This window comes from Aplosporella prunicola (genome assembly GCF_010093885.1).
Source record: "Aplosporella prunicola CBS 121167 unplaced genomic scaffold K452scaffold_12, whole genome shotgun sequence".
In the NCBI taxonomy this organism is placed as follows: Eukaryota; Fungi; Ascomycota; class Dothideomycetes; order Botryosphaeriales; family Aplosporellaceae; genus Aplosporella; species Aplosporella prunicola.
The window spans coordinates 1-27,491 of NW_022983540.1; the positions used below are offsets into that span (position 1 = coordinate 1).

Sequence of the window (27,491 nt, forward strand, 5' to 3'; positions counted from 1 at the left end):
CCGTGGATAGGGGTGGGGATAACTACTGGGGATTTCTCGTTTTGGCGGGAAATCCCTTGTTCTAGGTATTATAAAGGTGCGTATATCCGTACATTCGCGGTGCCCTTTTCTGATCTGCTATAAATTCGCCTGTCGCTCTGCTGGATACGCTGCTGCTGTCGCTTTGCCTGCTACTGTCGCTCTGCTGGACGCGCTGTCGCTCTGCCTGCTGCTACTACTCTGCCTTCTGCTGTCGCTCTGCTGGACGCGCTGCTGCTGCGCCTGCTGCTGTCGCTTTGCCTGCTGCTGTCGCCCTCTCTGCCTTCGCTCTGCCTGCTACTGTCACCGCAACGCCTGCTGCTGTCGCCCTGCTAGACACGCTACTACACGTAGGTAGTTGTATTCGCCTGCTGCTGTCGCTGCTGGGACTGATTCTGATCCGCTATAAATTCGCTCTACCTTTTAGGAGCCTATCTAATTAGCGCGCTCGCTGAACGGTAAAACTCGCTTATAGGTGAGAGACGTTACTAAGGAGCGATGGGCTTAGCGTAGGATCTTCGGGGCGAACAGGCCGTTTAGTACCATAGCAACGGGGACCGCGGACTCCGTAGTAAGGTATAAGGCTAATAACTACCGCCACAATATTTCTCACTCGCGTATCCATAGCTCTCGAGAACTACCTACTTTATTCGCCATCATGAGCGCCTCCAGGTCCGTCAAAATTCGCACTGCAATCCCTCTAATAATCAATTTACCAACACCCCCAGCGAAAAACGAGCCCGCAAACCCCAGCTACAGACCCAACCTCTCCCCCCCAAGCAAGCCGACCATGGCAAAGACTCGGATTCCCGCGCCGAGTATGAGTTCTGCGGCCCATTGGGCGTCAGCGCCATGATTATTGGCTTCCCGCTCCTAATGTGGTACATGTACGTCGGCGCCATATGCTACAACGGGCGTCTCCCGCTACCGGCCGAAGACCAGTCTCTGCCAGACTTCGTGCGCGGGGTTGCAGGTCTCGCGTACACGCACGCGTATCCGCATCGCAGAGCCTGGGTTATCTACTGGACGTTCCTGGTCTTCGAGGCGCTAGGCTATATGTTCCTCCCCGGCGTCTACGGCAAGGGTAAACTGCTCCCGCATCTAGGTAAGCAGCTGGACTACTACTGCTCCGGCATCTGGTCGTGGTATCTCACGATCGCGGGCGCTTTGGTGTTGCACTTTTCCGGACTCTTCAGGCTGGACACACTCATTAACGAGTTTGGGCCGCTGATGTCGGTCGCGATTATCAGTGGCTTTTTGGTCGCGATCGTGGGGTATGTCTCCGCTTTTGCGCGAGGTGTGCAGCATCGTATGACAGGCAACCATGTCTACGACTTTTTTATGGGCGCGGAGCTGAATCCGCGCTTGTTTAGCTGGCTGGACTTTAAGATGTTCCAGGAGGTGCGTATTCCTTGGTATATGCTTTTCCTGCTCTCGCTTGGTGCTGCGTTGAAGCAGTACAATGAGCTAGGCTATGTTTCCGGTGAGGTTTGTTTCATCCTCATGGCACACTTTCTGTATGGCAATGCCTGCGCAAAAGGCGAAGAACTTATTATCACGAGCTGGTATATTCCTCAAACTATTACCTTCTACCCTCGCTATTTACTAAAGTATAGTCCAGGGACATCTACTACGAGAAATGGGGTTTCCTGCTCATCTTCTGGAACCTGGCCGGTGTTCCATTAACATACTGCCACTGCACTATCTACCTCGCCACCCATCATCCCTCGGAATACCACTGGAGCCGAGGATCTTTGGCTCTCTTGTTTACGACTTATCTCTTCGCCTACTGGGTCTGGGACACAGCCAACAGCCAGAAAAACATGTTCAGGGCCATAGAGCGCGGCAGCGAACTTAATAGGAAGACTTTCCCGCAACTCCCATGGAAGTTCGTCAAGGACCCCAAGGTTGTTCACACGGACACGGGGGACAACATCTTGTGCGATGGATGGTGTAAGTCAAACACTTCTTTCCGAGGAAATCATTGATCCTAATTGGGTTTTTTGGCAGACGGAATGGCGCGTAAGGTCCACTACACCTGTGATTGGTTCTTCGCTTTCTCGTGGGGCCTTATCACTGGCTTTAACTCGCCATTTCCGTGGTTTTACTCAGCTTTCTTTACGGTTATGATTATCCATCGTGCTCGAAGAGATATTAGAAGGTGCCGGAAGCGGTATGGTGCTGCTTGGGAGAAATATGAGCGCCAGGTGCCGTATCTTTTCATTCCTGTAAGTGCTTTCGCTGTTAGAAAAAATTTTATGTGCAATGCTAACATGGGCTTAGTACGTGTTCTAAGGATTTTCTGGAACACAACCACGACATCGTATAACAGGCCTCGTCTTTAATATTGGAAGTAACGTTTTGATAGCTCTTGAAGGTTTGCTTCTACAACCCATAGTTTTGGTTTTTTGCTGGTAATTCTAGATAGAAAATTATAAAATTTTATGTCTTTAATAAATTTCCAGAATCGCCCATCTACTTGATTATCTATTTCGTATCTTAAAGCATGTTGTTGGGGATGGATTTTAATACCTTGTAGCACAGCGATGGAAAAGACAGAATGTTTAAGTCTTACCATTTAAAATCCGTACTTTTTGCCCTGGACCTTGTTGAACGATTCTGTTCGGGAATTTCATTACAAGTATCTCGGATATTAGGTTATTGGAGCTTCTCCTTCGGGTACTTAATGTATAGTATAAAAGTGTATGTGGCATTGAGGGAGGTAAATTAACGGGAATGCGGTTTGTGCGCGGGTACTTTACTGGGATAAGAGGGGTGTACTTGCTGCAAAAGTTGCGTTCCAGCGTTCCTGCTGCGCACTTTTTGCGACACCCGACTTGATGATGTACTGTACTACGTATTACGTGCTTCTGAGCAACATCTCTGACTAGATGTATCAGCCCAAGAAACCACAGCTAACTTTATGTAGCTATGATGACCGAAATGCTAATGCTAGCATCCAGTAGCGGCGCCCGCGGCTCCCACGGCGTCCACGGCGACCGAAAAGCCGTACATCAGTCCCCCAATCCTACCATGAACAAAATTCTTCAAACATTCCTTGTCCTGAGTCGAGTTGCGTCAAAACACCTGTCACCTTGTTCATCATGGCCTCCAATCACAACCCACACGAAATCAGCAATGCGGAAAATGACGCAAAGCTGTTCCCTGAAACAGGCCAAGGAGACCAGGTCCTCCTCGAGTCCATGGGATATTCAGCCGAGCTTTCGCGCACCCGGACTACCCTCCAGGTTGCGTTTATGGCTTTTGTGCTTGGATCGATACCTTTTGGTCTCACCACCAACTTTTATCAGCCGCTTGTTGGTGGCGGCCCAGCCAACATTATATGGGGTTGGGTTGGCGTCTCGTTCATTGTTCTTTGCGTTGCTGCTTCTCTTGGAGAAATCACGAGTGTCTGCCCAACCGCAGGAGGTAAGAATATTTGTGTCCTGTGTAAGTTGCGTGCTAATCCAAAGCTGCAGGTGTATACCACCAGACGTTTGTGCTGTCCACAGCTAAATGGCGTCGCCCTGCCAGCTGGACCTGCGGTTGGCTATATGTCGTCGGCAATATCACAATCACCCTTTCTGTAAATTTCCTCGCCACTCTGTTTATTATATCCTGCCTCAACATCTTCGAAACCTCACCGGGCGTTGGCATTTTTCCAAACGAACCATACCAAGTTTATCTTATATTCCTCGGCATAACAATACTTTGCAATGTTGTCTCTTCAATGGGAAATCGCTGGCTACCCATTCTGGATGTATGGAGTACTCTTCACACATGAAGGCAGTGGCTGACGAATAACAGATGGTTGCTATGCTTTGGACGCTTGTAGGTGTAACCGCTTTCATCGTCTGCATCCTTGTTATCGCCAAGGATGGCCGCAATGACGTTGAACACGTCTTCACTGAGTTTAAACCTTTGTCCGGTTGGCCCGCCGGGTGGTCCTTCTGCATTGGCCTTCTGCAAGCTGCATATGGCACGTCGTCCACCGGCATGATTATCTCGTAAGTTCTGTCCTCCCAAATTACTTCTACTGCTTACGGTGTCAGTATGTGTGAAGAAGTTCTAGAGCCTTGGATACAAGTCCCGAAAGCAATGGTCGCTACAGTGGGGATTAACTTCTGTGCTGGCCTTTTCATTCTGATCCCTCTGGTCTTTGTGCTGCCCGACGCAACAACCCTTACCGGTAATACTCAGCCTGTGCCAACGATTGTGAAAGAAGCCACCGGCTCTTCTGGAGGCGCCTTCGCCCTACTCATCCCGTTGATGGTGCTCGGCTTGTTGTGCGGGATTTGCTGCACAACGGCTACTTCGCGTGCTGTGTGGGCCTTCGCACGCGATGGCGCTATCCCAGGATCTTCGCTGTGGAAGCAGGTGAATAACTCTAAAATCAACGGTGTGCCCTTTAACGCTATGATGATGAGTATGACCGTCCAATTGCTCCTCGGGCTTATCTACTTCGGCTCCTCTGCTGCCTTCAATGCTTTTTCGAATGTCGGTGTTGTCTGCTTGACAGCCTCTTATGCAGTTCCCATCGCTGTGAGCCTTGCTGAAGGCCGCACGAAAGTTAAGGCTGGTGAATTCTACCTTGGCCAACTCGGGATATTTTGCAATGTTATGGCACTTAGTAAGTTATTACCCGTGTGTCCTCTTTCTATCGCCGCTTGTGGTCTTTCACCAGACTTCAGGAGAAGACTCGTGCTTTTTATATGGTGTCCTGTTACTTACTATTTTTTAGGTTGGTCTCTACTTACCATCCCGCTATTTTGCATGCCCGCAACTATTCCTGTTGACAAGGACTCAATGAATTACGCGAGTGTTGTGTTCGTAGCCTCTATTCTAATCGCAATCGGTTGGTACATTGTATGGGGTTATAAGAATTATGTCGGCCCGTTGCATAGTATTTAAACTCATACGCACTATCCGACCACCGACTAACAAGCACGGCAAGGTCCCAGAGTGCAAGAAAATAGAAAACTACAAAAAAACCTTTAATAATAAGATATCTGCCTAGTAATCTCCCTCAAAATGGAACTTCTTCTATCCTTTTCCTGAACAGAACCTTTGCATCTGGATCGACTATGGCTTCTTGCCCAAAGATTTTGTCTTCTAGACGATCCTCATTTGGGAGCTTCCAATCATACTTCAACAGTAGATGACACAGCGCGACTTTGATTTCGTTGGAGGCAAAGAACCGACCCGGACAGGCGTGCTTTCCATGACCAAAGGCAAGATGCTCGGCTGAAGTGGTCACAAACTGCCATTTGTTCTCGTTTCCTGGCTGCTGGCGCATGTCAAGGAACCGACGGCCTTTGTATGCGGTGGACTCTGGAAAAATGGACGTGTCGTGCATCCTGTCGATGGCGACCACGGTCAGGGCGCCTCTTGGGATCGTGGTACCATCGGAAAGTGTGATGGGTTGCTCAACAAACCGCGACATTGAAGCTGTGAGTTTAAATAGTTAGTCTCATGAAGATCTCGGTAGGAAAGGGCCGCTTTTCAAATACTAACCAATGTCTCCAAAATGATGCCTCTGGGACTCCTTCATTACGCTGTCTAAGAGCCTCATCTCAAACAAAGATGTCTTTCTCCATCCCTTCTCTCCAAGAACAGTGTACATCTCATCTCGAAGCGGCTTGAAGTACTCTGGGTTCGCACAAAGGTCTAGCATGATTCCTGTCAACAGCTCGCTCGAAGTGTGTATAGCCGCGATCGAGATCCCAAGTTGAGCAATGGCAACGTCATACGGGCGACCTTTGGCCGCCTCATCCAACCAGCCAATTGTATCAGCCACCTTAGATGTGGGCTGCCCCGCCTCCTGGGCCTTGCGATTCCGTTCTCTGCGCTTCCCAACTACAGGCATGATAATCTGGCGTGCCTCCCGGATGTCGCGTCTGACCTGGCGGCATTCGGGCAAGAACCAGTGAATAATGGGACGTATGTATGTAGGCCATTCTCGCAACTCGCGCGCTGCAATGAACGCATTGATGGTATAGTTTTCAGTAAGAGTGAGCCATTCCTCGTTCTCGCAGAGCTCTTCGCCGATAAAGACGCGTGCAGATAGCCGGGAGATCAGATGGATTATTTTGAGCTTAATTGGTATTTCTGTCCATTCTGTCTTATGTATTAGCAGGCGTTGTCCATCGCTTACGTGTTGTCTTGAATTGATTGTACGAGCAGCATACCTTCAGGTTCGCCGAGTGTGTATTTAATGGACTTTGAAGACTCGTCCGAAAGCTCGTCTAGAATCAAACCTAGATTCCGACAAATCAGCATGACGAAAGGAATTTGGGTAAATAATAAAAAATAAAAATAAAATAAACTCATACCAAGTGATCGTGTAAGTTTGCCTCTAACCATATCCGCAACAATGGTACTCTCCGCAGAGCTGTTGAATGGCTCGAAGCCTGGGTATTTGCCAAAGAACTCCTACACAATGTTAAATATTGTTACTAGCAGATAGTAATCACTCAACGTACGTCGGACAAAGCCTTTCCGAAGTTCATGTGTGGATCGTTCCGTATTTCATCCGCAAATCGATTTGGTATAACAATTTTCGGACCAACGCCAGTGAAAACCTGGAAGCATCCTGAGAACTGCGATATATTAGCATTGTACAAAATATTATGCAGCAAAAACAACCGTACTTGCTTCAACCCCTGGTTCAGGATCTCTTTGCCGTCCACCAGCCATTTATTTCTAGCTTTCGAAAGCTTGAACACTCCTGTGCTCTCGACACCAACAACAGGAAATCCGGGGTAGAGACTGGGTTCATGGAAAGTGACGATATACGCCAAAACCAATGAAACAAGAGTAAGTAGGAGTGCTAAATGCGAGCTTTCGACGATGAGATTGATAGACTCGAGCAGCATATTGAAAACCGTCGAATAACTTGTAAGGTGATGCTCCACGTAACACATTGCATACACAAGAGCATATACGCCCATATATACTTATATAGACTTTGAAGCCATATGTCTTAAAAGTTGTGTTACTTATGATTCGTCAAGCATAGAGGGGAGTGTAAGCCGAGAAAGAGACTAGGCCCGATAAATTTATGTGCTAAAGCCGCGGACAGCGCGGGCGCCGCGGATAGCACGGGCAGCCGCTCTACCTACTATTGTCGCTTACGGCGACTGTCACGGTCCCTCGCGCCTACCTAGTAAGCCTGCTTTGCTGATGCTGCCGCTGCTGTTATTATCGCTTACTAAGTCGCTATATCCTATGTCGCTTACTCGTAGATAATACCTATAGCGAAACTGCAGTTACAAAATAACGCTTATAGTAACGTAAGTCGACGCCCCTAACAGGCTTTGTTTAATAAACTAAGTGGTATATCATCCTCGCATCAGCGAAATTATTCACCAGAAATATCCTGGTCCTACTGGTATACGGTAAAATTGCTCCAATTGCTCCATACTTGCTTCTTCAAATACAGCAATGCCTCCTGCCACTCCGTGGCTGTCCACTTGCCAGTTATCAAGTATTAAAGCTTCGTACATATTTTCGAGTATTGCCAGCAGCTGAGTCCTATGCCGCATGCCGTATAGATGAGTATAATCCGTTTCCCATAAGCCCGGCGTAGAACCGTCTGAGCGACATGCGAGTTTGAATGGAAGTTCAACACGCATTGAATCTTCAAATGGGCAAGGGGCCTGGATCCAACAGAAATCAAAGAATACTCCGCATGGCATTCTCGACTGCTGCAAGTAGATAGGCCAAGTTACTTCAGTTTCAGAATACTGTTTAGTATGTTCGATCATGAACAAGCGGATTGCCCACCGGAAGTCCGGCTCAAAGTGCGGGCCCTCGATCCTACGAAATGGCTGCTCTATAAACTCTTCTAGAGTTGGGACTCGTATGCCGGGGGCAATAAAGGTAAAGTTCGGTTTTCGAACGCGAGAAAGCAGCTCACGTGCAAATCCCTGCGGTATCCCAGCGGCATCCAGCTGGGTAGCGTCTAAAAGGCCGTATTGCGGTGTATCCTGTTTATCCTCCACGTAGCCGGGCATGCGCCTCTCGATCTCCGCGACAAGTTCATTCCAGATCGTAATTGTGTCTTCGATATCCAAAGACGAATATGGAACCATAGTCCAAGGCTTGAAGATGTGCCCAAGCCTGAACGTCCCTGTGACAGGATCAATCTCAGGAGCATCCTCACGGTCTAGAATCATCTGCTTCGAAAGCGCTACGGCCTTGCCGCGCTCTATCATGTCGATGTATATGCTCAGAACGCACTCTAACTTCATCCAGCCATTTGCAGAATCGACTTCCGGACCCGATATGTCTTCCATGCTGAAGTTCATGCGCACAGTATGATCGGCTTGGTCATACCTGTTGTACCAATCAGTCTTCGAGTATACACCCAAGACACGTTTGAATACTTACACAAGTCCATCCGGGTTGGACCCAAACTCAGTATGTGTGACATAGAGCGTCACAGTGCGCTCGGGTTCTCCGAAAACATCGTGGAACCAAAACTCACCTACGCCGTTTAACCCATGGAGATATGTAAAGAAGCTTAGCCCGGATTTCCAAGGTGTAACATATGCTCGTTGCAAGAAGTCCACAAGTGACGGATGAAGCTTCGGGCGTAGACTCTCAGCATCGTTGCCCCAAATCGTCCACCAGCTGGATAGGGTGTTCAGATCGACGGGAGTGCCGTGGTATGAGTTCCATCCATGTTGAACGACGAAATTGTGGAGGGCAGCGCATCGTTCCGAGTCCAGGCCGTCAATTTCCCGTGGTGGATTGTCTGGAGTTACTCGCCATTGAGCTATAGATTCGAAGGAGGAAGCCATGGTTGAGAAAATTTAGGAGGCGAGCTAGCGGTTAAATAGCTCGTGGAACACGTCACTTAGTCCGCTCGGCCTAATTTAAATTCCAAAGGAGTGAGCATAGGTAACAAAGCGTGTGTATGCAACTGCTTTTAGCGCGGAGGAAATGGAAACCGATTACAACATAGGACATTGCCCAATAGCGCGGTAGATGATACAACAGTGGATGATGCGACGGTGTCTTGGAGCTAGTAGAAACTGCAAATAGCCCTCACATTCAAGCACTTCAACATTGCAAGAGAACATCCAGATACAACACGTATCGTACATTGGAATTTGCCCAGCTCGGAGCTTTACTTACTGCGCCGTAGGCGCCAGCGCCTCCCACTCCTTAACAGCAACACCACCGAACTTGCCACCGCTGCCCGAGGCGGTCAGGATGGCACGCAGAGCCGACGTCTTGACCTCCGTGAACGAAACCTCCTCAGGGTCATCAGTAACCTCAAGAGGATAGTCGGACGCATCAACCTTCTCCCACGATCCCGCATCTGTCTGGTACTCGACATGCCAGTCCGCAGGTGGAGGGACGCCTTCGGTCGCTCCCGCAGCCTGGTCGGCGAAGAATGCCATGCGCACACCATTCAGCGTAACAGTTGAGTTCCACTCGTAGGTCAGGGTGCTTGTCTCGGGCGAGTTATCGCCGTCATACGAGCTCCAATAGTCCGGCGGCAGTGGGTTCGAGGGAATCTTTTCGTCGTGAAGGGACTCCACCCAGTACTGGATGGGGGTCTCGTTTTCGGAGCTCGCGGTCGCCTTGGGCGCAATGTTGCGCGTAGGCTTCGCGTCGGGGTCGGGACGCTTCGTCTGGACGACCTTGTTGATGGCAGGCGGAGACTGGCTGTCGTCAAAGGTGAGTTTGTCGAAGGCGACGCTGCGGCGGAAGTGGCCACCACCCTCGGCGTCGGCTGTGTGGTAAATCATGTACCATTCGCCGTCGAGCTCAACAGCGCCCGAGTGCGAGGTGGTCGAGGACACGAGGCCCAGGATGACGTCACCAAAGGTCCAGGGGCCGAGCGGGGAGGAGGCGGTGCCGTAGGCGATACAGGCGTGGTAGGACGTGGGGGTGCAGGGAGAGTCTGCACCGGCATTGTTGGCCGCGTAGAGCATGTAGTAGGTGTCCTTGCGCTTCATGATCCACGGAGCCTCGAAGAAACCTGTCAGGCTGTCTACGGTGACGACGTCGCCTTTGGTAGTAACCATGTCGGTGTCCAACTCATAACCGCGAAGCTGATTGAAGGTTCCGTAGTAGACATACACCTTTTCGCCGTCGACGAGAACGGTAGGGTCGATGTTCTGGATGTCGTTGCCTGGTGCCGGGACCGACTGCGACAGGATGGGCCCGTCGGGGTGTGCATCAGTGTAAGGGCCGAGCGGGCTGTCCGCAACAGCAACACCAATGGCGAAGGGGTCGGTGTTCTGGGAGTTGGCTTCGGTCACGGGCGCGTACAGATAGAACTTGCCGTCCGGACCCTGGACGATTTGGGCGGCATAAGCAGTTCCCTCTGCTGCCCATTTGAAGATCTCGTGCGGCTTGGCGAATCCGGGGTGAAGAGTCCATTCACTGCCTGATGGTTTGGGATTCTCCCCAACGAACAACTCCCATTCATTGATGACGAACGAGTTTTCTTCCACCGGCGCCTCATCGTGTCCGGCGATGATGTACAGCGTGTTGTTGACGACAAGCGGCGCCGGGTCAGCGGAGTAGTACGATCCATCGGCCAGGATGGGGTTTCCTTCGGAGGTGAACTTGATGGGGTCAGCGGCATAAGTTGCCGCGCCCTGGAGGACGAGCAGAAGCAGTTTGGCGTACATCGTTGGCGTGGATGCTGAGAGATGAACATCTGTAGTCGCCTTTTAACTACTATCCGTTTTCATCTGAGACACGCGGGGGCGGGTGGAAATCCACTTTTCCGTTTCCAAGTGTTTGGCGAACGGAATAATCGGACCATCATCTGGAAACGTCGGCCCGGTAATCTGTGTCATATTGATTGACCCCTGAGCAATGCCGCTGATTTGGGTAAAAGTCCTGCCTATCTTGTCGGATGTGCTTCGAGAACGGGAGAACTGCAGCCACAATCATTAGTAAGGCGGAAATGAAGGGCTATGCGGGGTGGATAACCACCTCAATCAAGAAGGTGAGGTAGAAGGCGGGCCGGCAGATTAACTGCATGGAGCATTGAAGATCAGAAGCGAATACGAGACGTTCTGCAGATAGACGAGTACTGAGCTGACAGTTTACCTGATTGTGGAGGCCTAACAAGCGCGTACAGAGATACAGAACATGAGGATTTGCGAATTAGCACTGGATTATCTGCTACCTGTAGGGTGTCAGCGGATGACTGGAGGCGGGCAACATTTGTACTGTACATACATACCTAGTCCCACGCGAAATCAGTGACGTTCATGTACGTCTCCAGCACTCTCTTGCATCTCTCCGCTGAACCGATAAACTACATCCTCATATCTCCCCTCCGGAAACACATACAGCCACTCCAGCTCTTCCTCTCCGCAAAACACGCCATGCTCAGCATCGCCTGGTATCCACACTATCATATCCTTGCTCACGCTGTGTCTCTGCCCATCAATCTCGACTTCCCCGGCGCCGGATAGGATGTAGTATATCTCAGCTTGCGCGTGTCGGTGAAGCGCGAGCGAGCCATTGGAAGGACAGACAGCGACTCCGGCGCTGAGGGAGGTAGTCGAAGTAGTCGAAGCGGAGAGCAGCGTACGCCAAGCAGTGTTGCCACGGTTGGGCTCGGCGAAAGACGATGGCGCGTTGTCGGTTGAGCGAAGGAAGACTGGAAGGGACATTGTGAGGGTAGTCAATCGAATCGCGATGAGGCGAGATGGTCAAGATTTGACACGCTAGAGCATAGCAATAAGCAGAGAACGAGATGCTGGTCGGATTTGCCAAATGGGGTATTCCATTGCGGGGTCAGATTGACGTAGGTTGCAGGATCTTGACGGAGCAGTCCATCACCGTCGCACGTTTCTGCGGCCTTTCAACTCAAGTACCCAGTCACGTCTCTGGAACCGTACCAGCAAGCAGACGTGATATCAGGGCGGTACAGCCCTGGCGGTACTTCCTTGGACTCGGCCTGGGTAGGCATTGCGTCGACGCGACACCAACGGCGAGATCCCAGGGAACCGACGACGGGATGGAGCCACGGCTGTATGGCAGCAATGGCTACAGAATAATTTGCGGTGCTGAGCGGGCAGGCCTGGCGGACGGAGCTCTCGACTGCGGAGTGGAGTGGAGTGGTGTTGCGACCGCACCGCGATGGCTCACCCTCCGAAAGTACCGACGATTTGCCGGTGACCACCAACTAAGTCGCAACCATCACCATCTATTGCGCTCAACCATCAATGACCGCGACGCTGTACCAGCAATATCGAATCCCATGATAAGCCGGCAAATGTAACTGGCCAATCAGCGTCTGTTTCCTTCCTCGGTCGTGGCCACACTCGCCTTCAACGCGCCTACAAATTGTATAAACTCGTGTATATCTTGTTCCTTTCCAGGTTAGGCCGAACTCGGACTTTGCAGGGGTTAAATCTGAACTGCCTCTTATCAATGAGCAAATTAGAGCAAGATTCTAATAACGCTGTTCTTTGCTAACCACCGAGAAAGTATGCCTGCTTTCCGAGCCCGCTTTGGATCACCAGCAACACAACATTTGCCATTCCCGACTAGGCCTCTCCAACGCTCATCACTGTAACCAAGTTTGTCATCTTTTCTTGCTCAAAACAGCTCGTTCCTGCTCGCATCTTAGGCCACCACTTAGCTACAGCGCCTGCGCCGCCTGCAATGCTGTGTGCATCGATGTTCTTCGCCTGAAGAATACTGGTAGCCACGCGTGCGGTGTCTCCAGTGTAACAAGTCATGAGCACACGCCTCCCCTGCAGAGACGAAACCCCCGGAATCGTGCAGCGTTTTACTTGTTCGCCGAAAAACGACTCCATCGCTTGCCATTGGTCTCGCAAAACCTCGCTGTTGAAAAACGGGCTCGGCAAAGATTTTTTGACGGAGTTCATTGGTATGTTGACCGCGCCAGGGAGGTGGCGTTCGTTGAAGTCGTTTGCCTCTCTCAGATCGAGCAAGATTACGGAGACTTTCAGTGTTGGCATTCCAGCCCCGCCGAGTGGATGAGGATCGAAGAATTGGCTGAACGCGTCATTTCCATTAAGCTCCCAGGCTTCGTCGTAGCGGTAAAGGTCTACCGCAGTTAGGTGCTGCAAAGTCAGCTCCTTGCTCTTACCGAGGCAACTAAACTTACATGGTTGGTAATGGGACTAAACTGGTTGGCGTCCAACTTTCCAAAGTACTCGTTGATGTATTGGTAGGGCAAGTCGCAGCACAGGAAAACGCAGTTGGTTTCACCGTTTTCGTCCCGGATCTCATCGAGAGTCCCGGCTGACTTTCGCTTCTCGATGAATTGATACAAACCTGAATACAGTTAGCATTGCCGACTCATGAGCTTTTCACACCTTACCCTGTAGGTTAAAGCCGGAAGAAGGCCCGCAGATAAGCCCTTCACGGGAAAGAGCAAGGGATAATGCATACGCATCCACGGATCCGACCTCCTCTGTCATGTCCGTTGCGGCACGCCAAGGAAACACCACCGGAGCCATGAGCGCGTAAGATCGAGGTCCAGGAACCCGATCTCCCGCTGCGGTACAGACACTGCTCCTGTTAGCGAAGCACTTACAAATTCAATAACCTTACCCCACTCGGATCACCGAAGGCTTGATATCCTTAAAGTAAGTGCCTATCCCGGTCATAGTTCCGGAAGTACCCATTCCGGCGCAAAGTACTTGGATTTCCGGAAGCTGTTTGAGAATCTGTGGGCCTGTCCACTTGTAGTGGGCTCGCCAGTTCTGAAAAGTCAGCGCGGGTAGTAACATTGACTCGGATGGCCTTACTTCCTCATTCTCATACTGATTTGGATTCACGACATTGTCGTTCTCTATCGCCTGAAGTCTAGCGGCCTGTATGCCGCCCCTATTGTCAAGCGGCTCCGGTTGAGACGGTCCTCCAAAAAGCGTGCTAACAATGTTAGAAGTGTCGACGAATGTGTAAATCACTTACATGTTCAGTCCGAAGAACTGCATGAGCCTGAGCTTTGCGTCGCTCGTCTTGTTGCTCAAGTATGCTCCTGTGTCATTGATTCCATGGAACACTCTTCCGATCAGAGACATGGAGATGACAGTTGATCCAGAGCTGTATTCGATGATCTTTTCCGTCTTTTCTGACACATTCGTTGACAGCATGTTCAAGGCTTTGGATATCAGTCACTTTACTCGAGTTGCGAAAACGCCGGGTCTTACCTGGGAGTGATTTGACATTGTTGGCAGGGAGCATTGTCATCATCTTGGCATAGATGCGAACTCCATCTTGTCTATACGGGTTAAGACAACCCGGAATCTCAACCAGCGGAAGAGGAGGTTGACAATCGGGATTGAAATACTGCTTGAGAGAATCCTCTCCGGAGTAGACGTTGAGATGGTTCGCCATGGTGCTGTTGCTCTTACAAGGTGAGCGACTTGGTGATTTAATAACCCTCTCATCGTACCAAGTACTCAAGGTGCTCAAAATCTCTCACGCTCAGCGTGATGCGTGATGCATCGGAATGCCATTCCACGACTCGACCTCGAGCTGTCTGCGATCAATAAGGCAGTTATATGTTGATCTCTGTTTCGAGCATCAAGGTAGACGTTTGATTTCTGTCATGTGTCACTGGCGACACTTTGCGCCTATTTGTTGCGAGTTACGATCGACGCAATCTGCTCAAAGACGATACCTTGTTGGCCTAACCGAGAAGTCAACTTTTTCCGGCTTAATCGCGACGCGCACATTAGCGCACGATATACTGTTGGCAACGTGGGTCACTATGACAGCTGTCAGTAAACATTGTACTCGGTTGTCTGCTTGGACCGTGGTCACCGCCGAATTAAAAATGTAGACGGCACGGGGAAATGGAAGCAATTGTTCGTTTTGACCCTACAGCTCATAACCTGCAGTGAAACACAATGAGCAAGCCTTCTGAAAGTTCAGGCACGGTAGACGCGCCTTCGTCTTTGCGCGTTGAGGAAAAGTCGGACGTTGAGGCTCCTCCGGTTTTCAACGAACAAACCAAATATCTGCCACGAAGGAGAATCATCGCAGTTTGCTGTCCCAACACCATGTCTATATGATGCCATATTAACATCTTCAGGTTTTCCTAGCATGTGCGAGTATTGACTTTACTGCTCTCTTGGATCAAACATCACTCGCTGCCAGTCTGTCAATCATCGGAAAGTCTCTTGGAGCGAGTGACCACAGCTCATGGATTTCTGGGGCTTATTTTGTGTTGGTTACATGCCGAAATCCTAAAGGTCAATGCTGACCAATAGCAGCACCTCTACTTCATTTCAATTGCTTTACGGAAGGCTCTCGGACATCTGGTCTCGAAAACTCATCCTCCTCATCGGAATCGGTATTTTCTTCTTCGGCTCATTGGCATCTTCGCTTGCACGGAATGCAATTGAGCTCATTGTTTTTCGTGCATTTACTGGCGTCGGTGGAGGCGGTTTGATGACCGTAGCGCAATTTATTGTCAGTGATGTAGTACCTCTACGAGAAAGAGGGAAGTATCAAGGGCTACTAGTAAGTGCTATAGCTCTTTCAGCTTTTGCGACTCCATCCATTAATAAATATACAGGGTGCCTTCGTAGCTCTCGGAAACGGAGTTGGCCCAGTTATTGGTGGTGCCTTGGCCTCACAGTCTGAACAGTCATGGTATGTCAGTGATCTCCTCTATTCCAATTCAATCTAACGGTAAAGGCGCTGGATCTTTCGGCTCAATCTTCCCTTAAGCGTGATCATGGTTCTTTGTGTTGTATTCTTCATGCCTTTGAAAAGGGTTGAGGGTGACCGGAGACTGTAAGTTGTAGCCTTTCGCTGAAGAAATCCTTGCTAAGCATACCAGAAAACTCAAAGCCATTGACTTCTTTGGGGCCTTCTTAGCTCTTGGTGGCTCAGCCGTTCTTGTGGTAAGTAAAACTTGTGAAATTGTCGGAAGATACTGACAGCAAGAAGTTAGCTCTCACATGGGCTAATGGACACTACGAATGGAGCTCTTCTCACGTAATAGCGTCTTTTGTCGTTGGTGTCGTCGTTTGCTTCATGTTCGTGTTGTGGCAATGGAAAGGGACAAAGGTCCCGCTAGTACCCTGTAAGTCAGCAAACAACCACGCATATACTCAGCTCACAACTGTTAGTGTATGTTTTCAAGAGCAAAGTTGTGAACGGCGCTTCGATCACCATGTTCATCAATGGCTGGAACTTCGTCACGCAAGTCTACTACGTTCCTATGTTTTACCAGCTAGTATACGGCTACTCCGCAACTAAGTCTGGAGCCTTGCTGCTTCCGATAACATTGACCCAAAGTATGTTTTCTGTCTATGCGCACAACACATACTGATTTTAAAAGCCGTTGCCAGCACTTTATCCGGTTTAATGGTCTCATGGACAGGGCGGTACAGAGTAAGTATGGCCCAAGACATACTCCGTTCTCGACTAATAGATACAGGAAAACATTTTGTTTGGATGGACCGTATGGGCTATTGGCCTCGGTCTTTTTTCAACACTCAATGAACATTCTGGGCTTGACAAGCAAATCGGATACGCTATCTTGACAGGAATAGGTGTTGGTAATACGCTGCAACCGTAGGTCTAGCTCTTCCCGTCTCAAATCCAGGTACTAATTTTGTCAGTTCTCTCATGGCTATCCAAGCTGGAGTTGAAAGAAGAGACATGGCTGTTGTAACTTCGTTCCGGAAGTGAGTAACAATTCTTGCTACACATATGCACATACTGATGACACACAGTTTTATCCGCAACCTTGGATCAACGTTGGGTCTTGCAATCGCCGGAACAATAATGTTAGTGTCTTTAGTACAGAGTCTTTGCATCTACTAACAACCTGCAGCAACACCTCTCTCCGGTCTAGTCTTGTTCCGCTCGGGCTCTCTCCCGCCGATGTACGGAATGTTTTGAAAAATCCCGATGGAGCATTGAAACCTTCACAAAGCAGTAAGCAGACAATGGCAATCCAAAAGGCCCTAAAGACAGCCTACGAAAGCGGTTTCAGAACCCTGTTCTATGTTAATTCTGCTCTGGCTGCTGTGGCATTCGTTGCTTCGTTTGCCCTCATGCCGCAAATTAGCTTGGTGCGATCTGATGACCAGAAGCTTGTAGAAGAACAACAGCAGAAGGAAGAGGCTAGGCGGGACGCAAAATTAGGGAAAGCTTGAAACGAAGTTGGAGATTAGAGGCTAGATGTATAGTGTACGCGGGCTTATCCTTCACAACACGTAGTCGCCAAAGCTTCTTACGTACTGTTCTACGATTCTTTGTTAAAGATCTGGATCTCAAGCTTCATTGTATTTAGCTTTCCTCGCAACGTAGTGCGGTCCTTCTAATATCGCAATTCAAGTTGCCGAGTAATGCTTGCGCCGCATGGCGTATTTGTAGTGTAGCTATTTGAGGTTCGTCAATAAACAAATCTGCCGATTTTCGTGGACGAAGGTCAATACCCATTAACCTCACTATACGTACACCGCTTCCTGCAACATAAAGCATCATAGCCGCTGCTACGCACACCGCTTCAAGATATTTTGACACCTTGATAATCTCTCCACTAAAGTGATCAGGGCCGATAAACTTTTACTGCAGATCAAAACTCAAGGAATGATTCCAGCAACGAATTCGAAGATCAAAGACGTTTCCTAGAGATAAGCCTTGAAATGCATGCTAAGCCTACTTAGTTTTTGGCTGCATTGACGGGTTAACAGGTGTTGCAATGTCAAATATCTTCTAGTGATCATTGCCTTCTTTATCGTCCATGTGTCAGTTGCCTTGTCAATCACAGCCTTATTCACAACGACAAGTAAAACACCATGGTGGATATATTCTTGTAGATTCCATCAAAGTTATGGATTCCTGGCTCTTAAGTTTCGTCAAATTTCAAGTTCAACATCATGAAATTGGCATCTTGTTTTCTCTCTCAATTTTATCCGCACTCATTCGAAACAATCGAAGATGAGAAAAACCATTCTTTTTCCCTCAATCTTTAGCTTAATATTAAATCCACTGTCTACGCATGCCTATTCTTCCCAGCATACGGTCAAGGTGGATGTACCAAACTCTATCCAGCCCGGTGGGCTTGCCAACATCTACCTGGACTGGCAAAAACCTTATCAAGGTTCCCTCCGAATCATTTTCTCTTCTTGCAATAACAAGAATGGCTCCCACGAACAACTCATCGGAACCTTGGAAGCTCAACAAGAACCTCCGGATCGCTTTGCCTGGGCGGTTTTAGGAGACATGCCACCCAGCGGCTGCGTTTACGTTTTCGGGTCCAAGGCCAATTCCGAGCTGCTCGGAAAAAGCGCTTCTGTCCTTGTCCACAAAGCACCGAAGAAGAGATCCACACCAAAGCATCAACCACTACTGCAGGATTTCGATGCACTCGGGGCATGGTTCGACGGCGTGGCAGCCATCAAAGACAAAATCGATCGGCATGGCAGCGTGTCCAGCAGTAAAGTGCAAAAGAACACCTCAATAGCCATTGTTGGGGCAGGAATCTCCGGTCTGGCCACCGCCCTCATGCTCGACAGCGTCGGGATCCACAACTGGGAAATTATTGAAGCCAGCGATCGAGTCGGCGGAAGATTCAGAACGAAATACATGCGCGGGACTCAAGAGTGGGCTGAGATGGGGCCCATGAGACTTCCTCATTCCGTAACCTACAAGGGTGGAGAGACACTCGAATACACGGACCACCGAATGACGTTCCAACTGGCTGAACTGCTTAACAATATGAATGGCAACAGTTCCAAGTGGAGGATTGATTTCATTCCTTGGATTCAGCATAGTCCAAACGAAATTCTCGCACTTGGTACTGGTAGACACCCAGACGGAAAGATCCCGACCAGAGCGGAGATTGAGGCTGATGCCACACTGGCAAAACCTGCGCCTTTGAACACTGAAGAGTACGAAGACACGAAGCAGCGCATGGACGATATGTTTAAAAAAGAGTCAGTGCTCAAGTCACTACAACGAGATGTATGGCGAGCCCACAAGAAAGCCATGGACGACGGTCTAGACGATTGGAGCGAGCAAGCCATGCTCCGCCACGTCCTCAAGGCAAGCGAAAACGTCACCGACGCGATCTGGACAGCCAGTGACTACGACGTCTTCTGGGATGAGCTCCACCACAACTCCAACCTCGGGTTGGATGGCAGCAAAGACTCCTTAGGGAAGACAGAGTGGAAATGCATCGACGGTGGATTCAACAGACTTTCAGACGCCTTCCTTCCTCACGTCAGCGACAGACTCACGCTTAACCGAAAGGTCCGGAAGCTGGAGCCTGTGCAGGATGCGGATGGCCGAGACCGCACTCGGCTTTCATGGTACCCAAGCATTGCGAACAGAACTTACGAGTCCAAGGAATATGACTACACGATTATGGCGGTGCCGTTTACTATGACGCGGTTCATGGATCTGCCTAAGTTTTCTTCTGTGCTTGACCGCGCCATCAGTGAGGCCGGGCTCCGGTTCAAGTCGGCGTGTAAAGTTGCTCTTCTGTTCTCAGAGCGGTTTTGGGAAAAGGGTGAACGCCCCATTTTTGGAGGTTACTCTACACCTCCTAACGCCGCCGTTGGAGCAATTTATTATCCCGTCTATGGCATTAATGAGTCCAGGCCTGGGCTGATTATGCACTATCGCGGAGGAGACTGGAGTGACCGATTCGTCAGTTTCTCGGACGAGGAACACGTCCAAACAGTACTTGATTCTGTTGTTGACTTGCATGGAGGGCAGGCCAGGGAGCTCTACACGGGAGATTACGAGCGGCTCTGTTGGCTTCAAGATGAGCATACCGCTACATCGTGGTGTCGTCCTGATGTTGAGCAACACAAGCTCTACATTCCTTCGTACCATACGACCGAGCACAACACGATTTTCATTGGGGAGCATACTGCGCCTACGCATGCTTGGGTTAGTTCTTCGTTGCACTCTTCGGTTCGCGGTGCCGTGCAGCTGCTTCTCGAGTTAGGCTTGGTGGACGAAGCGAAAGAGCTAAACCGTCGGTGGATGGGGAAATGGATTAAGTTGTAACATTTGTAGTGACAGGCCAGCTGGAAGTTGAAGCGTTCAGCGTTTGATGCATTTCGGTACATTGGAAATTCTTTGGGTAAATGTGTAACACAAAAGATTCACTACGTGTTTCCCATCAGTTGTTCCTTCGTTTTGCTCGTCCGAATGGGATTAAGATATACCTTTTCACTCACTGCTTAACAAGTTTGCCTCTTTCCTTTTAATCTTTTGTTTTCAGTATGGAATTCGAGAATTTGCTCAGCTCAATCGTAGAAGTGCTTGATCTGTGTTCTGATAATAGGTAGAAGAACTGTTAAAATTTAGTAGTCGTGTCGGAAACTGCGGCTGTTGTTGCTGTTGACACGTCGCTCATTAAAACCGGCTGGTTTCTTCGTTTTTGTCGATTCTACTTTTAGGGGCCAATCTCAATCTGCAATATGCTCTTTATACGTCTTCGTCTCCGGTTGATGAGGATAAGAACGAGGTTGAGGTTGAGTGATGAGGGCGGCGGGAGTGGCGTGGGTATGGGCTGACTGCGACCGGGGGGGCATGGGGTGGGATGGCGGGGCAGGGTTATCGCTGGCACGCTGATTGTCGAGTCGGCCCGATCAGAACAACTAGCTTCCATTGCGGTCATCACTCAGTCAGTCCTGTCTACTACATAACCTACTACCTGTTTATAGCGAAAGATCAATTTCCACATCTTGAAATGTCACCACCAAGTCCCCTCCCACATCCGCCTTGCTTGCCGGCCTTGCTGCCATGGCCCTCACATCAATCACCCATCCATCCTCCTCCGCAAACCACCATGTGCACTCCCGCAACGGCCTCCGCTCCTTCACCTGCCCATCATCTCCCAGCACCAACTCATACACCCACAAGCTTGTCCCCAGCGCGTCGCCCTCTCTGCGCACTTCCACCGTCACGCTCTTACTTTCGCCATCGGCCGGTGGCATGACGCTCCAGTCAGAGTACGTCTGCGTGGCGACGGTGCTCAGGAAAGCGCGCGATTGGTAATACTCGATGCCGGTTTTGAGCCAGCGGTCAGAGCCAGAGCTTGCCGCCGCGCCCGGCTGGGTAAGATGGAGCAGCAGGCCACCCTGGTCGTATTGTGTCGTCCAACGACCACTAAGGGTAAGACGGGCGCGATTGAAAGTTTTTAGAGGGACAGGCGCAGAAATAAGAGGATAAGTGGGCGCAGAGAAGCTGGAGCTGCTTAATACCATGCTTCACGTGCATGAGATCCTTTGGTGAAGACGCACCTGTTTGTGCTTGGGGGTTTGCGCCAGATGTCGGTGCCGGGAGGAGCGGTGATGTCGAAAGAGTCGGGCATGGTTGCTTGGGTGAAGCTCAAAATGAGCGCAAGCAAAGTGGCTACGAGCTTGGGTTTTAACATTTTCGGGTTCTCGCAAGCTGTACGGATTAACGTTGGCTGATTTTCAATCTGCAGCATATGAGCGGGGAGTGTAACCTCTTTGGTATCTTGAGTTCCGCAACCCTGGACAAGCGCTTACTTGGCGCTATACGTATACGGTAACCTTGGCAACCGTCGATAAGATACTACAGGTCAAAATTGCCGACGGCAAGGTTCGACTTAAGGCGCGTGGCCATCGAAAGGGACGCTACATACAGGACACTCGCGCATCTGATCGGCAACACAAGGAACTGATAGGCGTCATAGACAAGAGAGACTAGTGTGTTAACTTATGCCTGAATGAGTAAGTTTAGTCACTAAAAGGTAAGTTCTCAATATGTCGGTCCGGAGGTGCAGTATAGACCTGTAGCTGATTAATTTACTGGCTTAATAAATGCCTTCATTTCACTCAGGATATACGTGAATACTCCCGTTGCAACCTTTGCGGTAACGATTGGACGTGAGTGTGCCCTGTAGCTCCGCAATGTGGGGTTGATCTGAGTAAGCGGCCCCTAGGCCCCGCCTTGGCTATTTTAACTGCAATTGTTTCTCGTCGCTTGTTACTGTACATTTTCGCGTTCGAAAATGGGCGCAACACTCTTGATTTGTTCCGCTCTCGTCGGTGCGGGGCTTCATGCATGCTCCCAGTTGCGAGAACTTGATTTAGCCCTTCCACAAACTCTCTTCTCCCTCGGTGCCGTGGCCTTTGCTGCCATCTATGCCGGCGTCTACTCAACGGCTACCAATGCTGCGATTTCCCTGTCAATAACCACTCTCAGCCTGACAGTATGCACACTTGTGTACCGCGCTTTTTTCCACCGATTGAGGAAATTCCCTGGACCGTTCCCCGCCAAATTGACAAAGTTTTACGGCGTCTGGTTGTCACGAAACAATCAATACCACTTTGAAGTAGAGAAATTACACGAGAAGTACGGCGATGTACTGCGAACAGGTATGTGCTACTCGTCCGTGTTTTACAATGCTAACACAAGTAGGTCCCCGGGAGTTAACTATTTCCCGCGCCTCTCCCCTACTTCAGATAAGCGCATGTGGCAAAACCAACTTCTACTCCATGCACGATAGCAACCTAATGCGGCTGGGCCTGGCTTCTACCACCAGCATCGACGACCACCGTAAGCGGAGAAGGGGCTGGAACATTCCCTTGACGCCGCAGCGTAAGTAGCGCATTAGTGCACGTAGAAGAGTTTTAACAGTATCAGAAATATCCATATACGACGACTCGATCCATTCGGTAGTCTCTATCTTCCTGGAGCGCATCGCAGAGACTGCCGGGAAACCAACCAACATCACTGAATGGAACTCCTGGCTTTCGTACGACATCATGGGCATCGTCGGCTACGGGAAGGACTTTGGCAACCTCCGGAATAACAAAGAGCACAATGCTATCAAGTTGCTCCGGGAATCAGTGGCAGTTCTGGGTTTTTTCAAGCAGGTTCCGTGGCTGGGGAACCTCCTTGTACATATTCCCGGTGGTTTAGGAGCCTTGGAGCCTTTTACGAAGTACTGCAAGGATCTCGTGACTGAGAAGCAACAGGTGAGTTTGACATCGGAGGCAGTGGGCTGGATGAGCCGAATGATTAAAAAAATCGTAGTTGATCAGGGGTAAGAGCCTTGATTCGCCCACGGATATCGTTACCTGGTTTATCAAATCCTTTGAAGAGAAGAAGAATTACGCGGCGCATACTATTGAAGGACTTCATGATGACTCCCGTTCGCTTGTTGTCGGTGGATCGTAAGTTCATTCCTCTTGCTCAGACGTCTACAATTGCAATGTTCTTACTGAATCACCAACAGAGACACAACCTCGGCCACCATGACCAACATCCTCTACTACCTCTCCCTGCACCCCCACTACATGAAGAAGCTGCAATCCGAACTCGACAGTGTTTTTCCCAACGGCCCCTCCACCTTCACATCCAACAAATTGGATCATAGCTTGTTTGACCGCGTCCCTCTCCTCGAAGGCATCATCAACGAGACATTGCGTCTTAACCCACCCGTATCAAGCGGCAATCCGCGTGTCACGCCTCCAGAGGGCATTCACGTCCCGACCCAAGGCGGGGAGGAAGCTATGTACATCCCCGGCGACGTCAACGTGCTCATGCCGCAATGGATTTTCCCGTTCCAGCTTGGTAAGTTAAGTCCTCTGTAGTTTGTGTTCGTCGGCTAATGATGGCAGGCATGTACAACTGCGTTGGCAAGGACCTCGGCATGTGGGAGATGAAGATTGTGCTCTCGAGGCTCGCGCTGCAGTTTGATGTTTGCTTTGCGCCGGAAGAGGACGGGAAGTTCCAGGAGCGTATCTTGGATACGTGGACGCTGACGTTGCCATCGTTGAATTTAGTGTTTACTGAGAGGAAGGCGGCGGAATAACCAGGGATTTGATAGATATTTTTAAAATTTATCAGTCGTCCGGGACAGTTATAAGTTTTGCGTTTAGTGTCTTTTATATTGGAAAGGTCAATAATGGTTATTTGTAAGTGATGTTCCTTTTACCTGTGAAAATCTCGATATATCCGAGAACTTATAGGGGCCGATTATACACGAGCCGGGATTATTGTGAATAGGCGAAGATGATAGTATATATTTATTGCAAATCCACCAATAAAGTTTTATCATGTGCCGAAACATTTTATTTTTACGACTAAATTTTCATGTTTGACAAAGATACTTCCTACTCAAAATCTTTAAAGCTCGCGCTCCGAGAAGTTACAGTCTTGGTTCTTGTGCCTGAGCGGGAGTTTCAAAGTCCGAGTACCGGGTGGACTGATAAACTGACTAGCCTTCCAACGCAACCCTTGTCGCTCCGCGAGCTATTGTACTTCCGGAAGGCCGCCCTTGGCCCAGAGCCAAAAGGGCGAACACAGCAAATGCCACTCGTGGCAAAAGGGGCGAACGGAGTGGGCCTCATGCGCAGGCCCGGCCACGTGGAGCCGAGTGCCCGGCGCAAACCGAGAAAGTCCCGCAGGATTTGACTTTTTCCTCGAACGCCTCACTACCGCTTGGATTCGCTGAACAAGTCGAATCCATCCATTCCCCGACTTCTCCATCGACCGCTGCTGGCTGCATGTCGCGCTGTACCTGATCTCCAGTGGTAGCGACCGTTTTGCGGGCCGCCCCAGTTTACGACGGCCAATGGCGATTTGCGGGGCAAACCCATCTCCACATGGCTTGCGACTAGCCTGAAACCGGCCTCAAGCTAGTTCGATGCTGGCGTGCGCCCCACAGAGTTACAACATGCTCTTTCGATATCCAAGACCCTGATAACTAATCACCACCACCGCTTTCTTGTATATAGACACGTTCGCAATGCTTCTCCTCACTATTCCCACATCCCGCTTCTACACATCGACACAATGGCCCCTACCCGCTTTGAATCCGAGGAGGTTGACGTTTCCCCGCTGGGGCAGCCGCTCAAGTACGAGTTCTCCGGCCGCACCGCCATGAACCGCTTCCTCAAGGCCCCCATGACCGAGAGGCTGTCGTCCTGGGACCCTAAGGTCAAGGAGAACCGCGGCATCCCCTCCAAGGAGCTCATCAACCTGTACAGGAGGTGGGGTGAGGGTGGCATTGGTGTCATCGTCACCGGCAACACCTTCTGCGAGTGGGACGACATCGAGGCCATGGGCAACCCCATCATTCCCACCGAGGCTCCCTTCGAGGGCGAGCGCTTCGAGGCTTTCAAGGAGATGAACCTGGCTGGCAAGAAGCACGGCTCTATCATGCTCACCCAGGTCAGCCATGCGGGCAGACAAGTTTGGTAGGTGACACCACGTGAGCGGATGGAATCACGAGTTGACTTTGATCAGGGACGCCATTCAGCCCAACCCCATCTCTGCGTCTGACGTTCGTCTTGTAAGTATTGAGCTGCCCCCAAAACAAAAGCAAAGCAAAACAGCTGACAATTTCCAGGAAAAAACCGTTATGGGCATGAACTTCGCCAGTACGAACACAATTCCCAATTACTTTATGAAGACGCACTAACAAATCAGAGCCCCGCCCCGCTACGCAAGAGGACATTAACCGGGTCATCGAGGGCTTCGCCCACGCGGCCGAGTACGTCGAGAAGGCCGGTGGTGACGGTATCCAGGTGCACGGCGCCCACGGGTACCTGCTGGCGCAATTCCTCAACCCCGAGACCAACAAGCGGACGGACCAGTACGGCGGACCGATCGAGAACCGGGCGCGCATCATCACCGAGATCGCCAAGGCGGTGCGCAAGCGGACTCAGCCGGGCTTCGTCATGTCCATCAAGCTCAACTCGACCGAGTTCCAGGACAAGGAGTTCCAGGCGGCCGAGGCCAAGAAGCTGTGCGCGATCCTGGAGGAGCACGAGTTCGACTTTGTCGAGATCTCGGGCGGCTCGTACGAGGACCTCGGCTTCCTGCACAACAAGCGCGACTCGACCAAGAAGCGCGAGGCGTACTTTTTCGAGTTTGCCGAGATCATGGCCCCCAACCTCAAGAAGACCAAGGCCTACCTCGTGGGCGGGCTCCGCACCGTCGGCGCCATGGTCAAGGTCCTCAACACGGTTGACGGCGTTGCCCTCGGCCGCCCCACGTGCCAGGAGCCGCGCATCTGCAAGGACATCATCGAGGGCAAGGTCAAGGGCGCGATTGTGCAGAAGATCGACGCCGGCGACTACCTGATGAACACGGTCGCAGCCGGTACGTTTATTCTAGAAGCGCGAGATCAGCGCCTGAACCCTGCAGCTGCAGCAGCTAACACACTCATCACCTTCCAGGCATGCACATGATGCAGATCGGCAAGGACCGTGAGCCCATCGACCTGAGTCAGCAGGAGAACTTCGAGGCCTTTGCCACCGACCTCGGCGCCTGGGGCCAGAAGATGGCCACCAACTCGGACCTGCTGCACTACGGCTGGGTCGACCAGACCAGCGGCAAGATCCTTCCTTACGGCGTCACCGAGATTGCCGCTTAGATATGTCTTTGATGTATGTATGTAGACTACGATACCAGGCATCGTTTGCCGCTAGTTAGACAGTGAAAGACAAAAGACTGTTTTGCTTGTACTGTTGTACGATTTCGTTGTGCTTGTGCTTGTGCTTGTGCTACTTTGCGGTGTCGTTTTTGTTTGACGTAATTGACCGTCTTTGAAAAAGAATACTCTGATTTGCCTGATCAAAAATCGCAGTTCAGGATCCGAGAAGTGTCTATTTCCATCTTGTCTAATCCATAAGATTCCAAGTGGTGGTACAATATCCTTCAGAGCGCTGGAAGCCCGCAGTTACGTTGATTTTCTTTGTCTTACCAATAGAGAGGACTCTCATTCACCAGTCTCATTATGTTCGTAATGTTCCTGTCCTAGATCAGCTCAATCTCTCTTCCCCAACGCGTCTTCCAGCCATGCTCGAATCACTCTCACCAAACAGCAAGCTCACAGACCAAAACAACGGTAGTAGTGCATTAAACGTCGTATTTTCTCGCGATTATTATCTACATGAACACTTCCAACCCATGAACGAGTGTTTGTTGCTTGCCAACACCACAATCCTCAACTCTCTTCAAGCTATCGTCATACTCCCATGATCGTGAAACGTTTAGTTGCCGTAGGGGCTAGGCAGGTTGTTGCTCGTGTAGCAGGAGTCCTTCCAGGCAGAGCACTGGGCCATGTTGGCGTCCGGAGCAGTGCGGCACTCGTTGTCCTGCTGGTCGCAGCACTCCTTGGTCTTGCAGTCGACAGCAGTCTCCTGGCGCTTGCCGTAGGGGCTAGGAAGGCCAGCATCGCCGTAGCACTGGGCCTTCTGGGCGGAGCAGGTAGCCATGTTCGCGTCAGGACCGACACGGCACTTGTCATCCGCAGCGTCGCAGGACTCCTTGGTAGGAGCCTCACGCTTGCCGTAGGGGCTAGGCAGGCCAGCGCTCGTGTAGCAGGCGGCCTTGTCGGCGCTGCACTTGCTCATGTTCGCGTCATCAGCCGTGCGGCACTTGTTGTCGGCATCGTCGCAGGACTCCTTGGTGGCGGACTGGCGCTTGCCGTAAGGGCTGGGCAGGCCGGCATCGCTGTAGCACTGCGCCTTCTGGGCGGAGCAGGTGGC

General features: G+C 50.5%; 13 protein-coding genes across 13 annotated transcripts in view; 6 read left to right on the top strand and 7 right to left on the bottom strand.

The window, feature by feature from the left end:
• Positions 1-642: 642 nt before the first annotated feature.
• Positions 643-2,434, top strand: K452DRAFT_318267 (uncharacterized protein). Its single transcript, XM_033544143.1, has 5 exons — positions 643-690; positions 747-1,583; positions 1,640-1,971; positions 2,029-2,246; positions 2,302-2,434. The coding sequence occupies exons 1-5, from the start codon at positions 677-679 to the stop codon at positions 2,311-2,313; spliced, it is 1,413 nt and encodes a 470-aa protein (XP_033397626.1). The 5' UTR covers positions 643-676; the 3' UTR covers positions 2,314-2,434.
• A 688-nt stretch (positions 2,435-3,122) lies between these two features.
• Positions 3,123-4,929, top strand: K452DRAFT_270551 (uncharacterized protein; the record flags this gene model as incomplete). The annotated part of the gene is made up of 5 exons (XM_033538995.1): positions 3,123-3,447; positions 3,498-3,778; positions 3,826-4,025; positions 4,071-4,648; positions 4,760-4,929. 5 exons carry the CDS (start codon positions 3,123-3,125, stop codon positions 4,927-4,929), a joined length of 1,554 nt encoding a protein of 517 aa, XP_033397627.1.
• A 124-nt stretch (positions 4,930-5,053) lies between these two features.
• On the bottom strand, positions 5,054-6,716 carry K452DRAFT_210615 (uncharacterized protein; the record flags this gene model as incomplete). The annotated part of the gene is made up of 6 exons (XM_033536169.1): positions 5,054-5,466; positions 5,533-6,135; positions 6,207-6,275; positions 6,351-6,450; positions 6,501-6,617; positions 6,669-6,716. Coding segments are annotated over 6 exons (1,350 nt in total), but the record flags the coding sequence as incomplete, so codon positions are not given.
• Positions 6,717-7,382: 666 nt separating this feature from the next.
• K452DRAFT_332619 (uncharacterized protein) lies at positions 7,383-8,822 on the bottom strand (the record flags this gene model as incomplete). The annotated part of the gene is made up of 2 exons (XM_033545156.1): positions 7,383-8,355; positions 8,410-8,822. 2 exons carry the CDS (start codon positions 8,820-8,822, stop codon positions 7,383-7,385), a joined length of 1,386 nt encoding a protein of 461 aa, XP_033397629.1.
• Positions 8,823-9,141: 319 nt separating this feature from the next.
• Positions 9,142-10,824, bottom strand: K452DRAFT_270557 (glycoside hydrolase family 43 protein). The gene has a single exon (XM_033538996.1). It carries the CDS (start codon positions 10,668-10,670, stop codon positions 9,156-9,158), a length of 1,515 nt encoding a protein of 504 aa, XP_033397630.1. The 5' UTR covers positions 10,671-10,824; the 3' UTR covers positions 9,142-9,155.
• A 275-nt stretch (positions 10,825-11,099) lies between these two features.
• K452DRAFT_358424 (uncharacterized protein) lies at positions 11,100-12,093 on the bottom strand. The gene is made up of 2 exons (XM_033546192.1): positions 11,234-12,093; positions 11,100-11,176 (listed from the first exon to the last, which is right to left on the bottom strand). The coding sequence occupies exon 1, from the start codon at positions 11,667-11,669 to the stop codon at positions 11,250-11,252; it is 420 nt and encodes a 139-aa protein (XP_033397631.1). The 5' UTR covers positions 11,670-12,093; the 3' UTR covers positions 11,100-11,176; positions 11,234-11,249.
• A 455-nt stretch (positions 12,094-12,548) lies between these two features.
• Positions 12,549-14,373, bottom strand: K452DRAFT_227743 (uncharacterized protein; the record flags this gene model as incomplete). Its single annotated transcript, XM_033536916.1, has 7 exons — positions 12,549-13,091; positions 13,136-13,305; positions 13,352-13,542; positions 13,585-13,736; positions 13,782-13,905; positions 13,948-14,137; positions 14,187-14,373. The coding sequence occupies 7 exons, from the start codon at positions 14,371-14,373 to the stop codon at positions 12,549-12,551; spliced, it is 1,557 nt and encodes a 518-aa protein (XP_033397632.1).
• A 376-nt stretch (positions 14,374-14,749) lies between these two features.
• K452DRAFT_326518 (uncharacterized protein) lies at positions 14,750-17,153 on the top strand (the record flags this gene model as incomplete). Its single annotated transcript, XM_033544848.1, has 14 exons — positions 14,750-14,781; positions 14,909-15,023; positions 15,074-15,207; positions 15,255-15,504; positions 15,560-15,636; positions 15,682-15,780; positions 15,827-15,890; positions 15,937-16,072; positions 16,119-16,286; positions 16,331-16,383; positions 16,430-16,566; positions 16,614-16,679; positions 16,728-16,781; positions 16,829-17,153. 14 exons carry the CDS (start codon positions 14,750-14,752, stop codon positions 17,151-17,153), a joined length of 1,710 nt encoding a protein of 569 aa, XP_033397633.1.
• A 787-nt stretch (positions 17,154-17,940) lies between these two features.
• Positions 17,941-20,228, top strand: K452DRAFT_350971 (uncharacterized protein; the record flags this gene model as incomplete). The annotated part of the gene is made up of 2 exons (XM_033545689.1): positions 17,941-18,303; positions 18,358-20,228. 2 exons carry the CDS (start codon positions 17,941-17,943, stop codon positions 20,017-20,019), a joined length of 2,025 nt encoding a protein of 674 aa, XP_033397634.1. The 3' UTR covers positions 20,020-20,228.
• A 354-nt stretch (positions 20,229-20,582) lies between these two features.
• Positions 20,583-21,656, bottom strand: K452DRAFT_287114 (uncharacterized protein). The gene has a single exon (XM_033540418.1). The coding sequence runs from the start codon at positions 21,222-21,224 to the stop codon at positions 20,676-20,678; it is 549 nt and encodes a 182-aa protein (XP_033397635.1). The 5' UTR covers positions 21,225-21,656; the 3' UTR covers positions 20,583-20,675.
• A 340-nt stretch (positions 21,657-21,996) lies between these two features.
• K452DRAFT_249623 (uncharacterized protein) lies at positions 21,997-23,852 on the top strand (the record flags this gene model as incomplete). Its single annotated transcript, XM_033538140.1, has 6 exons — positions 21,997-22,364; positions 22,408-22,587; positions 22,633-22,967; positions 23,026-23,165; positions 23,228-23,565; positions 23,613-23,852. Coding segments are annotated over 6 exons (1,555 nt in total), but the record flags the coding sequence as incomplete, so codon positions are not given.
• Positions 23,853-24,656: 804 nt separating this feature from the next.
• K452DRAFT_249626 (uncharacterized protein) lies at positions 24,657-26,453 on the top strand. The gene is made up of 5 exons (XM_033538141.1): positions 24,657-25,193; positions 25,243-25,288; positions 25,346-25,376; positions 25,426-26,100; positions 26,178-26,453. The coding sequence occupies exons 1-5, from the start codon at positions 24,790-24,792 to the stop codon at positions 26,372-26,374; spliced, it is 1,353 nt and encodes a 450-aa protein (XP_033397637.1). The 5' UTR covers positions 24,657-24,789; the 3' UTR covers positions 26,375-26,453.
• Positions 26,454-26,924: 471 nt separating this feature from the next.
• K452DRAFT_287118 (uncharacterized protein) overlaps positions 26,925-27,491 on the bottom strand; it is a 1,081-nt gene continuing 514 nt past the window's right edge. The window contains exon 1 of the mRNA XM_033540419.1: positions 26,925-27,491. This exon is cut by the window's right edge and continues 514 nt beyond it. Within this exon, the coding sequence (XP_033397638.1) occupies positions 26,994-27,491 (498 nt within the window). The 3' untranslated portion in view covers positions 26,925-26,993.